The 16,547-nt window shown below is 32.0% G+C and overlaps 2 protein-coding genes across 3 annotated transcripts; both read left to right on the top strand.

Moving 5' to 3' along the window:
- Positions 1 to 251: 251 nt before the first annotated feature.
- LOC108456044 (lipase-like) lies at positions 252 to 4,767 on the top strand. Its single transcript, XM_017754636.2, has 11 exons — positions 252 to 611; positions 692 to 761; positions 933 to 1,012; positions 1,706 to 1,771; positions 1,868 to 1,915; positions 2,148 to 2,215; positions 2,381 to 2,453; positions 2,537 to 2,698; positions 2,852 to 3,046; positions 3,877 to 3,965; positions 4,234 to 4,767. The coding sequence occupies exons 2-11, from the start codon at positions 695 to 697 to the stop codon at positions 4,451 to 4,453; spliced, it is 1,068 nt and encodes a 355-aa protein (XP_017610125.1). The 5' UTR covers positions 252 to 611; positions 692 to 694; the 3' UTR covers positions 4,454 to 4,767.
- Positions 4,768 to 12,780: 8,013 nt separating this feature from the next.
- LOC108454275 (putative 4-hydroxy-4-methyl-2-oxoglutarate aldolase 3) lies at positions 12,781 to 15,966 on the top strand. 2 transcript variants are annotated; one of them, XM_017752685.2, is made up of 2 exons: positions 12,781 to 13,243; positions 15,143 to 15,966. In XM_017752685.2, exons 1-2 carry the CDS (start codon positions 13,087 to 13,089, stop codon positions 15,649 to 15,651), a joined length of 666 nt encoding a protein of 221 aa, XP_017608174.1. In that variant the 5' UTR covers positions 12,781 to 13,086; the 3' UTR covers positions 15,652 to 15,966. The 2 variants fall into 2 exon arrangements, with proteins under 2 accessions (XP_017608174.1, XP_017608173.1); XM_017752684.2 differs by having other exon boundaries at positions 15,131 to 15,966.
- The last annotated feature ends 581 nt before the right edge of the window (positions 15,967 to 16,547 follow it).

The raw sequence follows: 16,547 nt of genomic DNA, 5'->3' as shown, positions 1-16,547 counted from the left end.
GAAAAAAATTGTTTCTTTTCCACCGAATCTAAAGAAAGAAAAGAAGAGAAAATGTCATAGCTAGGGTTTATAAGTTTTTTAGCTTTAATTTCAACTAACGTCGACACGAAAACGTCGAGTGAGGAAGAAAAAAAAGGAGTTATAATAAAATATTTATAATATTTAATGTAATTTTAATTAAACATCTATTTTATTTTGATAGGTTCAGTTTACGAAAAAAAATCCGATCAAATAATCACACTAAAATCGAGTTATAATAAAATCAAATTGGACAATTTAACTAAATTTCGTCTATTTGCATTTCTGCTCACGCGCGCTTCCAACAAAGGGTAGACAGGTAACTGAAAAAACAGAAAATCGAATGGAAAAAAATACATATACATAAAAGAAAAAAGAACCGTGTTGAACACTAAATTCCCCTTCTCGTCTCTTCCATATAGAAAAAACCGTAAATTCATAAATATAAATTATTAAATTTCCCTCCCCTTCCTTTCTCACTCATTTGATCCTCCTCAAAACGGCACCGTTCAGGCTAACCGGAGCCGTACGGTCGCCGGGAATAAACCACGATTCCTTCTTAATCGGAGCTCCACAATCCCCGTTTTTATCAGGTCCGTTTCTAATTAATTTGCTTTCCTTAGAATTTTCCTCTTTTTTTTGCTTACTATTCCTAACAATTTCTCCTTTGTAGATTATGGAGCAAAAATCGTTGATTATTTTGATTATTTTGACGTGTTTAATTGCACCTTCTTGCGGAAGAGGTACTAATTAGATTCAATTCTTTCGGTTTCTGAAATTTTCTTTTAATATTAAACCTTCCTATTGTAATAATAGTGAAAATCAGCTTAAAAATTTTGTCCTTTTATTTGATTTTTGCAGCTTATGAGTTTTTAAAAAAAATTAATTGAGGAATTTGCTTTTGTTTATTGCAGAATTGCAGGTGAAGCACAAGGATAGACAGGCAGTCTACAATCGTACGCTTGCCACTATTTTAGTAGAATATGCATCTGCGGTAAAGTTGTTATTACCACCAGTTTACTTTATGATGACTTCGACCTTCAAACTATAAATAATTATCTAGGAAATTTTAGTTTCAAGCTGTGGTTGTTCTTGCCATCAGTTAATTTATTATATTCTCACACACTGTACACACACACGCGCGTCATCTGTGAACCATACAGCTGATAAGATGAGATAGAAGTCCTAAGACCAACGAAAATGATCCCATTTAACTTGTTCTAGACTAGAACTCCGAAAAAGATGAGATAGAAGTCCTAAAATCAGTGTAAATGAAACCATTTTGTTTGGTCTAGACTAGAATTCCGATAAAATGAGATAGAAGTCCTAAAATTGGTATAAATGACCCCATCTTGTTTGTTCAAGAATTCTGATAAAATGAGATAAAAGTCCTAAGATCAGTGTAAATGATGATTCCATCTCCTTTGTTCTAGAATTCTGATAAAATTAGGAAGAAAGTCCTAGGCTTGGTGTAAATGATCCTATCTCATTTGTTCAAGAATTCCTATAAATTGAGATAGATGTTCTAAGATCGGTGTAAATGATGATCCCATCTCACTTTCTCTATAATAGACTAATCAATGAGTTGGATGTTGTTGGTTAAGGTGTTATATAAGAGTTTTGTGCTTCACTTATATTGCTTTTGTTTATCTTTAATATGGTCACTCAAGCAAATTTGTCCCCATAGGTGTACATGTCGGATTTGACTGAACTTTTCACCTGGACATGTGCAAGATGTGGTGGTTTGACTAAGGTACTTGATTTCCTAGTTCTTTAATATTTGATATTCAATATTTAAGTAGGTTTCCACTTGCATTGATCATCCCAATGTTCCTCTGTACTGAAACAGGGATTTGAAGTTATTGAGCTTGTCGTTGATATTCAGAACTGTTTACAGGTGCATTTTTTATTTTTCATTATGTTTCTCCGACTCTTCATTTTCCCTAAGTATATTATGAGGTTTATCCTCCAAATATATGAAAAAAAACTTAGAAACATTTATCGTACCTCTGCCAGATATATACATGTATTTGACACTCACCCTTGATAGATTAGAATCATGCTCAAAGTATGTGTTATACAGAATACTTTTGTTCGTAACCGACATTAAAATGACCATCAATTGATAGGGATTTGTTGGAGTGGCAAAGGATCTTAATGCCATTGTTATTGCCTTTAGAGGAACGCAGGATAACAGGTACTTAAATCATTTGCCTCTATAATCTTTGTTCAGGGATGTTTTCAAAAGGAGTTGTTCATTGACATCTAATGATAAAAGATACACATGATTTTAACTTTTCCAAAATTAATATATTGTTTTTCTTTTTCTTCAGTTTTGATTGCTTTATCTGTCTGTTTGCAGCATCCAGAATTGGGTTAAAGACTTATTTTGGAAACAGCTTGATTTAAAGTACCCTGGCATGCCTAATGCTATGGTATGCATAACAAATATCTCCAAATTTGTGAATTTATGCCGGAGTGATTTTTATTAATCTTTAGTCTTGTTCAATTGTTTCAGGTGCACCATGGATTTTATACCGCTTATCACAATACAACCATACGCCCTGGAATTCTATATGCTGTTAAAAAAGCAAAAGAGTTTTATGGGGACCTCGACATCATGGTTACAGGCCATTCAATGGGAGGGGCTATGGCTTCCTTTTGTGCACTTGACCTAAAGGTAAACTTGGCTTTTTTTGATTCAGCTGGAAATACATTATTATTGTTGTTTTTATCATCGTTGGGTAAACATGAAACCTTCTTGTTTAAATTATGGAAGCTTATCCGATTGCTCTGTCAGAGCGGTAACGAGAAAATATTATTTGATTCCCAGGTTAATCATGAAGCCAAGAATGTTCAAGTTATAACATTTGGACAACCTCGTATCGGGAATGCCGCCTTTGCTTCTTATTATGGCAAACTCGTGCCGAACACAGTCAGAGTCACTAATGAACATGACATCGTGCCTCATCTGCCACCATACTATTCTTATTTCCCTCAAAAGACATACCATCACTTTCCTAGAGAGGTAAGTATCATTGTTTCTTCAAACCAAAAATAAGTTCTCTTATGATTTTTGGTATTGCATTTAACCGAGCAACTAAAATTGAGTGGAAAATTAGAGCTGATATTTTGCTAATTGGATTATTATCAGTATTTGAATATTGAAAATTTTAATGTTATGCAACTTTCAAATGAAAAAATAAAATCAAAGGTTCAGGAAACTTTGATGCTGCCAATTTATATCCTTCTGCTATCTCGAGACCAATTAACACTAATGGTGAATGCCGGTATGGATGAAATGTTATTGCATGTTCCTGATTATTCTCGGAAGATAATCTTTATATACTTGTTCAGTATATAAAATTTACATTAGATTTGTCTCTTCCAATTCCCATCTTTTGAGTCGTAATTTACTTTAAGGGTTTCATGGTGCTTCTTTATGGTTTTGGAATTACACGAGTGTAAACATAAATGAGGTGCTTGTTTTTAAGTCTGTAAACATTTTAAGATATCTTAAATAGTGATGTGATTATGCTCTATTGTTTGACACTCTAAAATGCCTAAAGTTTATGTATGACTGTATTCTTAAGCTATGTTAACCCGGACTTAGGGTGTGTGTTGGATATGGATGTCTCCAACATGGGTAAACTCATTTTTTTTAAAAAAAATTCATACATTTGGAGCATCACACCCTCAAACGCATTTTCGAATATGTGCCAGACATGAATACTTTAGAAAAAATGAAGACTCCATGCAACACGGATAGAAGACTATTGATGTTTGATACATATAATACGATTTAATTTCACAAGGAAAGACGTGGATAAGTTCAGTAAATACATCTTGTATTTGTAGGTGTGGCTGTATAACCTCGGACTGGGAAGTGTGGTTTATCAATTTGAGAAGGTCTGTGATGGTTCCGGCGAAGATCCAGACTGCAGTAGGTAAGCCTATTTCTGTACATGGATTTTGATGATGAAAGAAAATTTAATGGTAGTTTATGCTTCCAGCTATTACTTAAGCAGCTTTGTTCTTTCATATTTATTAGTTTTCGGGTTTGTTTCCTACATCTTCGTGGCAAAAACCTAAGAAATAATGGCTTGTATAAATTATGCATTTTCTAAATCAGAATCGGGCATGAGTTGTGATGAGAGTAGAATTGTTAATCTGGAAATCTGTCATGAACTCTTCTACTTTCACATTCTATTGCAGGTCAGTGACCGGGAGCAGCATCACAGACCATTTGAACTATTACGGTGTTGATTTAACATTCATACGATGGAGATCCTGCAGAATCGTGATGGATCCTCGTGTCGAAGAGTTTGGAAAAACAGATGACAAAGGGAACATCGTATTGTCAAGAGATCCAGCCACTCTTGTTCCGAGAATGAATACTCCGTCAAACGGAAGGGAAGCTACTTATAATGCATAGTCTAACAGTTTGTGGTTTCTTCTTCATTGATTCCCATTTACATATTACTACGTCTTCCATTCTTCCATTGTAATAACCATTGAAAAAAGATGATTGTTTGAGTTCGTTCTTCGTTATCCGAAGGAGAAACGCCCGGCTACTAATATTACAGATTTCTGTTCGGATTATGAAGTAAGTTGTGTAAATAAGAAAGTGTACATCTTTTTTTCTTTTACATATATGTATAGTAATACCAGTTAAAATTTGTTTACTCGATCTTTAAGATTGATTTTGTCTTTAGAAGTTTTTCATGAAAATAACATAGTGAACCGAAAGATGCCGAGCCCTTGTTCTAGTTCAATCGGAATGAAAGCCGGGCCTTTTTTTTTTTTTTTTTTTTGGTCGGAGAAGGAGTACTTGCAGATCAAGCACTGAACCAACTAGGAAGAAAGAATAAAGAAATAGGAAAAAACTCAAGTTTGAACCAACTTGGGTCAAACTCGAGGATTATTAAGGCAAAGATCGATTCCTAAGATTGATTTAAGAAAAAATAAATATTTAAGAAGTCAATTTTAATTTCAAATAAATTGATATTCAAAAACTTGATTTTAATTTCAAATCTTTTAATGTAATATTTAAAATGTAATTATATTAATTAGCTAAGTTAATTTGTTTATAAGCTTCTTACAGTGAAGTTACAATTTATTAAAGCATCAATAATTGTAAGCAAAAGCTTATGAACACTAAACCGAATAACTTAACTCACTAACTCATTCACACATGATTTATACTAATGAGATTTGAATTTAGAATTTCACAGTTATTAAGTTTTCCTTGTTTGAATTTGTTTGTAAAATTTTACTTTAAAAATCAGTGCATTGAAAAAGAGGTTTTTGAATAGGATAGACTAATCCATCCCAAATTTAAATTAAATTATTAATTTTTATTTAAATTTAAGCATAATTATTTTTAATTTTATAAATAAAATTATTGATATAAAATTAATTTTAATATTATATTATTTGGATATAAGTGGAGTCTAAACATAAAATATTTTAAAATCAAAGTTAAACTCCACTTGACCTGTGACTTACGAAATAAATATGTATTAAAAGTGAATTAATGATCTTCTAAAGGTTTTCTTTAAATTAAATCTTTATACTCAAAACATGAGAATGAATGGCAGGATTTATTTGTTAGTGGCGTAGGTATCACAATGATTTGTTCCTCATAATGGTGCATAAAATGTATAAAAAAATTTCTTCAAACTCTCAATTTTTTAAAAAGAAAAACTATTTTGAATTGGTGAATTTTAAAAAATATTGAAACATTTATGATTTTTTCATTTTATACTACTATTATTCTTTTTCAGTTTGATTTCACCAAACTATATCATCAATAATATATATTTATAAAGTAATATTTATTCATTGAATTTAGTAACTTTTGCTACATTCATCTTCTCTTTTTTTTCACATTACTAGCTTTTCTTAAATTAATATTTGAATTTTGTTAAAATAAAATAGTCTGTTCATATGGTCGCTTGAATTTAAAAAAATTAACATCTTTTAAATTTTATATAAAATTTTCAAATAACGATGCAATATAATTTTATAGTGCCTTGTGATCATTCATTGACAAAATCTAAGTTAAATGATTAAATTGAAGTTTTCAAGTTTCAAAATTAATGTAGACCAAAAATTATTTAGCTATTGTTGATTAAATTTTAGTTTAATTGGTATTATTGTTATTGGAGTAACGAGGTGCTAATAAGTTAAAACATATTTAAGTATGTTTTCTTTCTAATTATAAATAGGAGTAAAAATGAGATTAATTTAAAAAAGTTGTCCAAATGGCTAAATATTGATTTCTTCTTCTAATAATAATAATAATAATCCATATACCTATGTATAAAATGAAGGTTCAAACACCTTCTTCTTATGACACGTGGCACACACTTATTAGTTCTTTTTCATTTTTTTTATTTTATAAAATGATTAATTTTAATTTTGGTCCTTCTAATATGCTTAAATCTAAAACTTAGTTCTTATACTTTAATTTTTAATATAATTTAGTTTATATGTATATAATTTTATTAATTAGTTCAAATAGTTAATAACTTTTCAATTGAAATATTACAAGGTTATATATAATTTGAAAGTGGATTTTTAAATATATAGAGTAGAGAGATTAAATTCTTGAAAATATAAAAGTTGAAGAACTAAATTCCAAATGCACAACGTGTAGAGACTTAAGAGTCATGGTTGTTTGAACAAGACCGGACTGATTGGTCAGATAAAGAACTAGTCGAGGTACTAGTCTAAAAACCGACTGATTCTTTAAATAATAATAATAATAATATTAATAGTTAATATGTAGTTTGCCATCTGAACTTGTTCAAAAGTAATTAGTTGGTACTTGAACTTTTTTGTTGGAGCTATTTGGTATCTGAACTTGTATTTCGTCACCCGGGTTGATACTTCTGCACTAATATTATTAGTTTATATTGATGTGGTACTAATAACCAATTTGTTGGTGACAGATAGCCTCTCAATATGCCAAGTGACAAGCATAAATTTAAAAAAAAAATTAAACAATTCTCTAAAAATAAATAAACTAATAAAAAAGAGTATAAACTTTTTTCGAGATTAATTCTTGATGTGGAAAAAATTTATACTTTTTAATTAATTTATATATTTTTAAAAAAAATTAATTTTTAAAATTTATATATGTTACGTGCCATATTAAGAGGCTACCACGTGTCACTAACAAATTAGTTATCAGTGTCACGTCAGTATTGTAACGCCCTTAACCCGTATCCGTCAGCGGAATATGGTTACGAGGCACTACCGGACTTATACACTATCATTTATATAAAATTGAGTCATAAAATTTTCATTTCAAATCAATTCTTTTCAAATTTCACCATAAAGTCCCTAATATGGGCCTACGAGGCCCAATATATGCTTTGGAAGTGGTTCGGAACTAAACTGGCAACTTTGAAAATTTTTCCTTGAAGATAGAGGCACACGCCCATGTGGCCTAGGACATGGCCGTGTGGCCAGCCCGTAGGGATCCCATGGCCGTATGGCCAGCCCGTATGGAATTCTGACTTGCAATTTCTTAAGTATCAGAGGGGCACACGGCCTGGGCACACGCCCATGTGGCTAGGTCGAGTGGTAAACTGATTTTTAACCATTTTTAAACAAATTTCACCCAATTTTGACACACGACCATGCTTGAAACCCGTGTTCTTCACACAACCAAGACACACGGCCGTGTCTTTGGCCCATGTACTATCCTGACTTCATATTTAAGGATGCAGGGGACACACGATCATATCACACGCTCGTGGGCTTACCGTGTGTCACACACGGCCTAGACACATGCCATTGTGTCTACCCGTGTAGATGAAAATAGGCCGTTTTAGGCTACTTTTCTCACCCTTTCATCCATTTCCTGCACTTAAACACAATTATAAACTAATAGAATCCAGCCAATCAATTACTTCAAGCCAAACCATGTATATTTCATTCTCAAACACAAAACATCACATTCAACTTACTTTGCATACTTAATTGTTCCTACAATTACATTATCAAATTAACCCCTATACATGCCATATAAATCAAAAAGTTGTTTAACAAAATCTACCGGAATAAATTTGGATTGTGATATCCCGAATTAGGGCCTAAATGGAATAGTGATTTCGAAACCACAATTCTGAAGTAGAAAAATTTATTCTGATTAATTTTTATAATTTATTGAGTGATTTGATGCATGTGTTAGAATATCGATAGAAAACTTCATGAATTGCATGTCTAATTTGTCTATTAGGACTTAATTGCAAAAGTTGATAAATATGAGTTTTAGATGTTAAAGGATTTAATTGAATAGCATAATTGAAGTAGAGGTCCTTAAATGGTAATTATACCATTAGGTTTTCATGGACAAAAATGGACATACATGGGTAGAAATAACCAAAGTTTTTAATGAAGGGTATTTTAGTCATTTGGTAATTAAAAGATTAAAAAAAGGAAAAAGATGGCAAAATATGTCCATCTTCTTCATTAGGACGAAATTTCAAGGGTTCTCCATATCTAGGGTTTTTTTCAAGCTTCCAAGCTCCATAGTAAGTGATTCCAAGCCCCGTTTTTAATGTTCTTTACGTTTTTAGAGTCCCAGTAATTTGATTTAGCTTATTCTAGCAATAATTTAACCTAGGGTTTATATTTGTAAAATTACCCATCGTTGAAATGTGTTTATATTGATGTTTTATGGTAGAATATGAAGCTTGAAATTGTGTTAAACAACTTTTGCTAAACGATTTTACGTGAAAACGAGTAAAATGACATAATCGGTAAAAATACCTAATGTTTATAACTACATGTTAGAGTGAGAATTTGATGTTGCCATAGAAGGGAAAAATGATCAGCATGTCATAAAAAATAATAATTTTGGGAAAAAAAATAATTTTCGAGCTTTGGGGCAAAAGTGTAAATATGCAAAAGTTTAGGGGAAAATCATAATTTTGCAAAATTTAGAGTTAAGGACTATTTTGATAAATGTGAGTATTAAATCATCTAAATGTGTTATTTTAGACCAAGAAAGACGTGGAATCGACCTTGATCGGGGAAAGAAAAAGATTGTGGACTAAATTGCAAAATTTCTTTATTTTGTACTGAGGTAAGTTCATGTGCAAATGTATTAACATAATTGTCATTTTAAGTAACTTACTGTTATTTATATGATATGATGATTAATATCATGAAATATTATGCTTTGTGGTTATTATTGAGTAATATGCAAATTATGTGTGCTACTTGTTAAATATGAATTGCTAGCGAGTATCGATTTCGATATTCCGTGGAAGACGACAAAGATGTGTGATCGAGGAAAAAGCCTATTTGAACCTTGGGAATAGATTAGAATACAAGTGACATGTCACTAGGATATTTGAGTTCCGAGCTCGTTGAGTTGAGTCCGAGTTCGTGAGATGTAACTAGGCATCCGAGCTCGTTGAGTTGAGTTCGAGCTCACTTATGGATGCGAAAGCTAGAGCTCGTTGAGTTGAGTCTGAGTTCGCTTATGGGCGGGTTACATGGTAGCTTGGCTACAATATTTCCGCTGGCTATTGAGTTTGTCTAGCTACGGGTATGGCACTTATGTGCATGAAATCCGTGTATTCGAATCATATTCCGATGTGTTCAACGGGTAAATCTTAAGTGAATAAGGTGAGTACCTAAAACGAAGGTGACATGTTGGTAAGTGTGGTGTACGAGAAAATTTTACAGGTATGTGCTTAAACCCTCGGGTTGAGAACTTGGCATGACAAAATCGTGGTAAGATAGTAAATGCAAGTGTAACATGAATGCCTTGGTGATATTTATGCAAATGATGTTTTATGTTAGATTGTATGATTATGTTACTTGCTATTTACATGTGAACTTACTAAGCATTTATGCTTACTCCCTCCCTTCCATTCCTTGTAGTTTTGACAAGCCGGCTTGGAGATCGGGACTGTCGGAGGCACATTCACACTATAACGGACCATCTCGGTATAGTGGTTTGCATATTTTGGGAATATAGCATGTATAGCATTATGATCCTTTTGTGTATATAATCTTATTATATGGTGAATGAGTGATGTGGAAATGCTTGTTGATGATTAGCTATTGAAATGGCTAATCAAAATTTATATTTAGTGTTATGTATGCTTAATAAATTTCCTAATCCATGGAAAACCATAAAATGGTGAAATTGGCTATAAAATAGTGTCATACAGCAGCAGTGACGTGAATTTTAAAAATCACTAAAAATAGTAGAAATATTATTAGATGATGAATAAAATATGGAATTTAATATTAATGAATCTATTTTCATGTGGAAGAAACAAAATAAGTAAAAGAGTTCTATTTTATGAGATATTTATGTTTTGGTGAAACAGGGTCAGAGCAATTTCTAGATCCCCTGTTATGACTTTATAAATTCACCATTAATTGTGTAAAAATAATTATGACTCACACTTTATATGTATAGGTTCCTTATTGAGTCTAATTTTAATAGAAACAAACGGCATAGTCATCTGAATTCTGTATAAAGAGAAAAGTGATTCGTGGTAAATAGAGGTCAGAGCAGTTGAACACTAAAACAGGGGAAATTTTAACTAATAAACTGTACTAATTGGCCAAACCAAAAATTCTAGAAAAAAATTAGTAAGTAGATATATGAGTCTAGTTCAGGAAAAATTTACAGAATTAGATTTCGAGTTTCGTAACTCTAGATATGATTTTTTTTAGCGAATGTGACGTAGATGGACAGTTTACTACGAGAATTGTTTAAACTTGTTTAAATGCTAAAATAAGTTTAGTAATGTCTCATGCTCGACTCCGGCGACGGTCTCGGGTAAGGGGGCGTTATATGGATAGTGTGATCCTTGATGTAGATCCGATCCTTCTTATGTATATAAGTCAATCTACAAAACAAATAACATACACAAGTAAGCTTATAGAAGTCCAGTAAGCTCATAGGCATAAAAACATAAATCTTACCGAACATTGTACACAATCATATATCTTTTAATTTAACTAATTTATCCTGTAAATTACAAATCATTAATAAGCTCATTTGAATAATTTTCGTGTTGCTATTCACGGATTTAACTTCTTTGGGCCCATTTCTCATTTACTTTCATTGTCAAATTAGGGAACACTAATGGAATTGAGTATTTCATTATCACATTGCCATGGTAAACCATGGACTTGCACATAGTCACATATCACACACTGAAGCCATAGCCCTGCCATGATTTTACACGAATCACATATCATACCGATGCCATATCCCAGATATAGTCTTATACAGAATCATATTATCACATCACACCGATGTCATAGCCCAGTTATGGTCTTATACGGGAACACGTATCACATTGCACCGATGCCATAGCCCAGCTATGGTCTTATACGAAAGCACATATCACATCTTTTCCGTCAATTCATCATGGTCATAAAATGAAAGCACTCAAAACCATTGTTTCAACTAATTTGTACTTTTAGTTACACATTATTGAGTAATTAATACAATTTAATAGTATTCATCTACAATAAGATACCTTAGAAATCATAAGATTTTCATAACAAAACATTGAACTTTGCCATATGAACTTACCTAGGCTAATTTGCAAAAGTCGTAGAAATTCAGAGACTATTCTTGTAATTTCTTCTTTCCACGATTCACTTCGTTTTCTTGATCTATAATTATAAAATCATTCCCTCATTAGCATATAATTTAATTATATTCTACTTCACAATTTATGCCCTTAAATTTTTTAAATTACGCTGTTATCCCAAACTTTTCAATTTTTACAATTTAGTCCCTGCTAAATTTATTCATCAATTGAGCTAATTCCTCTTAAATTAACACTTTATCAAGACATTATAAACTACCTCAAAGCATTTATCATTTAAAATTTCAACACAAAACCCTAATTCCAATAACTTTCACAATTAGATCCTAAAAATCAATTCTTATAAAAATCTCTTCATAAAATCATTATATAATAAAATTAAAACCTCAATTCCATGATAAATCATCATAAACTTTCAGCACTTATTCATGAAAACTTTCAAAATTATCCATGAAATCAAAAACTAATGAATTAAACAAGTGGACCTAGTTGTAAAAGTCTCAAAAACACAAAAATTACAAGAAATAATCAAGAATTGAGCTTACATGTAATAAAAATATGAAAGACCAGCTTAAAATAACCCTTCAATGGTGTTTTTGCTGGAGAGGATGAAGAAAAATGAAGAAAACTCTAGATTTACCTAATATATCATATTTTACAATTAAATTTTTACCCTATTTCCAATTTTGCCTCTTGTTCACGCTTTTTCTTAGCCATTCACTTACCTAACCCTCCGGCCCATTTTATTTTGGGCCAATTTTCTCTTTGAGTCCCTCTTGTTTATTATTAAAACTATTTAATCACTTCCTACAGTTTTACATCTTATTTAATTTAGTCTTTTTTCTTCAATTAACTATCAAAATAGTAAAATTTCCTAACGAAACTTTAATACTAACTTATTAACACTCCATAAATATTTTTAAAAATATTTATGGCTTGGTTTATAAGTTCGAGGTCTTGATACCTCGCTTTTATCTCATTTTATCTATAAATTTTCTTTAATTCATAATTTTACTAAAAAAAATATTTCTAAAACCACACTTAACTTTTACTTACTAACATCTAAACTCACATGTCGAATTTAGTGATCTCAAATCACTATTCCGATATCAATGAAATTTGAGCCATTACAAGTATAAACTAACAGCGTTAGTGCAAAGGTATCCACTTAAGTAACAGAAAATAAGTTTAGATATCAATCACATACTTTTAAATAAATTTTGGGGCAAGTTACATATTAACCCTAATAATAATAATAGCTCCACAGGAAGAACCATGCACCGCCGCTCTACCGAAGCACATCCTTCCTTCATCACCTAAACTCCTAAGCAGATTGGAGACAAAATAACAATAGCGAGCTTTGAACCCAAAACCTGCCGAGTTAGCTCGCTCCACTACTTTAACTCAGCTCTCCCTCGGTCCCCAACTCGAAAAGGAAAAACTTATATGTATCTATAAGTATAAAATGCAAGTCCTTTCGAATTCTGTAAAACTCGCTAGGGTTTTAGGAACCCGAATGATTCTACTCAATTCAAATAATCAATTTCTCTCCTCTTTGACCCAGTTCAGCACGTCTCCTCTCTCTTCTCTTCAATTCCAACTCAGAACCAAAAGTTCATCAGGTACGCTCAAATTTTCAGCTATTTTTAAAATTTTTCCTCAGTTAAATCCTTGTTTGGTTAGTGAGATAGAGACAGAAAGAAACGGGTTTTCTTTTAAATAACGTAATTTTTAAAAAAGATCCTGCCAATTATTAGCTAAACGGAGAAATGGAAAATTTGTATGAAATTTTTTTGTTGAATTCATGATTGTTAAATTACATAGGGATGTTTGGAGATTGTTATTTTCCTTGCCACAGCATTCGATTCATACGATGATGTCAAAGACATGTTATTCTGAAAGCTCGAACCACTTCCAATGGCAATCTTATTGGGGCTTCGCTTTTTTCCATAGTTTTAGTTCTATGTTGTTCGGATTCTACATTTTTTCTCTATCTGGGTATGGAGATATGACCCTCGAAATCCTCCAAACACATTGGAAAAACTTATAAAAATTCGAACATAGCTATGTCGGACATGTATCCTTATCTGACTCATATCCTAGTCTGAGTAATGCAGGTTTAGTTTGATGCTTTCATTGGACAAAACCTTAGTTCTTATAACCGCAATTTGCTGATTTTAGATTGTGAGACTTACAAACCATATCTTTGCTGCCCAAAATTTGATGATTTTCAATGAATTCCATGTGCTTTTATGCTTACATTATAGTGGATTCATGCATATCTAAAACTCCTTAAAGGGTATCTCGCTTAGAGAACTAGCTGAAAATTAGAGGTCCAATGCTCGAACACGTTTCCCAACTGGTTTTAATAGTTAAATAGATAAGTTCAAGGTTTTCTTCTGATCTTTTGATTTTATACGGTGAGCTTTTAAATTTGCATTATGCAGAAAATCTGAGGCAGATGCTTGGACATGTTTTGAAACCGGTTTCAATTGTCAAATAGACAAGTTTGAGGTTTCTTCGGGCAAGAACATAGTTCTAATATTCGCAGTGTCTTGATTCCATACACTGAGTTTTACTAAACCATATCTTTGCTGCCCCAGATTTGATGATTTTCAATGAAGTCATCGTACTTTTGTTCTTGCATTACTGTGGACTGATGTATATGTACACTCCTTAACGGTGTCTTGTATATAGTGCAAGCAGAAAGTCCAATATTCGATCCATGAACACGTTTGCGCACTGGTTTCAATGTTCAATCAGACAAGTTTAGCTTTCTTCAGAGAAGGACTTAGTCCTTGTCTCTGCAATTTATTGATTTCAAACAGATTTGCTAGACCTTATCTTTGCTGCCCAAAATTTGATGATTTTCAGTGAATTCATCCCGCTTTTATATTACGCTATGCATAATTTCCGAGACCAGATGCTCAAAACATGGTTTCAAACTGGTTCCAATGGTTAAAAGACAACTTTAAGGCTTTATCCGGACGAGACCTTAGTTCTTATATCTGCAATTTGTTGATTTCATACTATGAGATCTACTAAAACATATCTTTGCTGCCTAAAATTCAATGATTTTCAATGAATTCATCATGCTGTTGTAAGTATTTATAGTGGATTGATGTATGTGTACACTTTTTAAGGGTATCTTGCATAGGAAGGAAGCCGAAAGTCCAAGGTTAGATGAGCGAACATATTTTCAAACTGGAAATTTTTGGGGCATGTTTCTAAGACCATAGTTTTCCTGGATTCTGATTACTGAAACTCTATATAACTCGGATTTAGGTGTAAGTGTAGGATACAAATATATACTTTTTTTGAATTTTTTTCATGTATTTAAAGGGTCATTAGAGACTCAGATCGTACCAATGCCGGGATATGAGTCAGATACTAGTTTGGGACACGAGTACGTTAAGAAAAATGTAGAGTCAGACTAACATAAGGTTTTTTATACAGACATCTTTACTACTGTCTTCTTCTGCAAGAAATCTTTATTACTGTTGAATTAGCTTTCCCTGCAGGAAGACACAGGGCTGCCATTGCCACTGCGGATGTTTGTGATTCAAACGCAGCACTTCTGGTGAATGGTGACCTTCGTGCTCTTGATCCAATCTTCAAGATCTATGGCCAGCGTCTTGCATTTTCAGGGCCCATCGTAACCGTTAAGGTGTTCGAGGACAACGTATTGGTCCGGCAGCTTCTTGAAACTGAAGGCAATGGAAGAGTTTTGGTTATAGATGGTAGGGGAAGCACAAGATGTGCTTTAGTTGGAGGAAATTTGGCGCAGTGGGCTCATGACATGGCATGGGCCGGTATCATTGTGAACGGCTGTATTAGAGATGTCGATGAGATTAATGCATGTGATATCGGGGTTCGAGCACTGGGATCAAATCCGTTGAAATCGAATAAAAAGGCTGTCGGTGAGAAACATGTCCCAGTTCAGATCGCCGGAACATTGATCCATGATGGGGAGTGGCTATATGCTGATAGTGATGGCATTCTTATCTCCAAAACTCAACTCTCTGTTTAAAAGCAGTTGGTTACTGATCATTGAATTTCTTACCCATCAATTTCAGTTATATTTTGTGTTAAGTGTTATTTGGATTCAGTGTAATATCGAATATAGATGCGAATCCAAGATTTGTATATGTTTATATATATTGGCCATTAGCAAGATATATTCAATTTGTAGCCAGATCGGTGACTTGTGAACCAGTACGATCGAGAGGGTTGAAGCACTTTTTTCTATTTTCTTTTAACAATTTATTCAATCCAACCTGTAGCTACCAATTCAGCTTTGAAACTTTGATACAAATTTGATATAATTATGTTTTATTTTTAAAAATTATTTTTAATATATTTGAAGGATTATATCATACATATCATGAACTAGTAAGGTACTTTTGATTAACATTGGTAGAAAGGCCTCATTTTCATAAAAGAAATATTGAATTTAGTTCAATTTTGATTTTATAATTATGAATATTTTTATTTTCAGTTCATGGTACACACTTATTTGAATTAAAACATAATTTATTCTTATTTAATTTTAATTTTTTCAAAATATAAATAAGTATTTTATTTTAAAACTAGTAAAAAACCCTTAAAATGTTATAGATATTTTTAAAATGTATAATGTTAAATTTTAATCATTAACTTTTGAAAAAGAATCAAATGATTTTTTTTAAACGAAATGCTAAATAAAGTATTAATTTTTAACAATGTTGACATGATAATCTATATGACAATCTATATGTTATGTTAACATGACACCATTTATATTATATATCGTATCAACAAAAAAAAAAAACTACATAAAGTTCATAAATGGTAAAGAAAATATGAAGTACATGTGGATTGTCATGCGAGCTATTATGTTTAAAATTTAACGTTTTAATTATTATTTTCATTAAATAATAATAATTA

This window comes from Gossypium arboreum, chromosome 9, assembly GCF_025698485.1.
Source record: "Gossypium arboreum isolate Shixiya-1 chromosome 9, ASM2569848v2, whole genome shotgun sequence".
NCBI classification, from domain to species: domain Eukaryota; kingdom Viridiplantae; phylum Streptophyta; class Magnoliopsida; order Malvales; family Malvaceae; genus Gossypium; species Gossypium arboreum.
The sequence above is the reverse complement of the archived record's forward strand: the minus strand, read 5'-3'. Positions and strand labels throughout refer to the sequence as shown.

Bases quoted from the DNA above. Each gene is read 5' to 3' on its own strand.
- LOC108456044 (XM_017754636.2), top strand. From the start codon at position 695: ATGGAGCAAAAATCGTTGATTATTTTGATTATTTTGACGTGTTTAATT. The intron at 2,699-2,851 runs GTAAACTTGGCT...TTTGATTCCCAG, and splicing joins TTTGTGCACTTGACCTAAAG to GTTAATCATGAAGCCAAGAA. The intron at 3,966-4,233 runs GTAAGCCTATTT...ATTCTATTGCAG, and splicing joins GAAGATCCAGACTGCAGTAG to GTCAGTGACCGGGAGCAGCA.
- LOC108454275 (XM_017752684.2), top strand. From the start codon at position 13,087: ATGCAAGTCCTTTCGAATTCTGTAAAACTCGCTAGGGTTTTAGGAACC. The intron at 13,244-15,130 runs GTACGCTCAAAT...CTGTTGAATTAG, and splicing joins CAGAACCAAAAGTTCATCAG to CTTTCCCTGCAGGAAGACAC.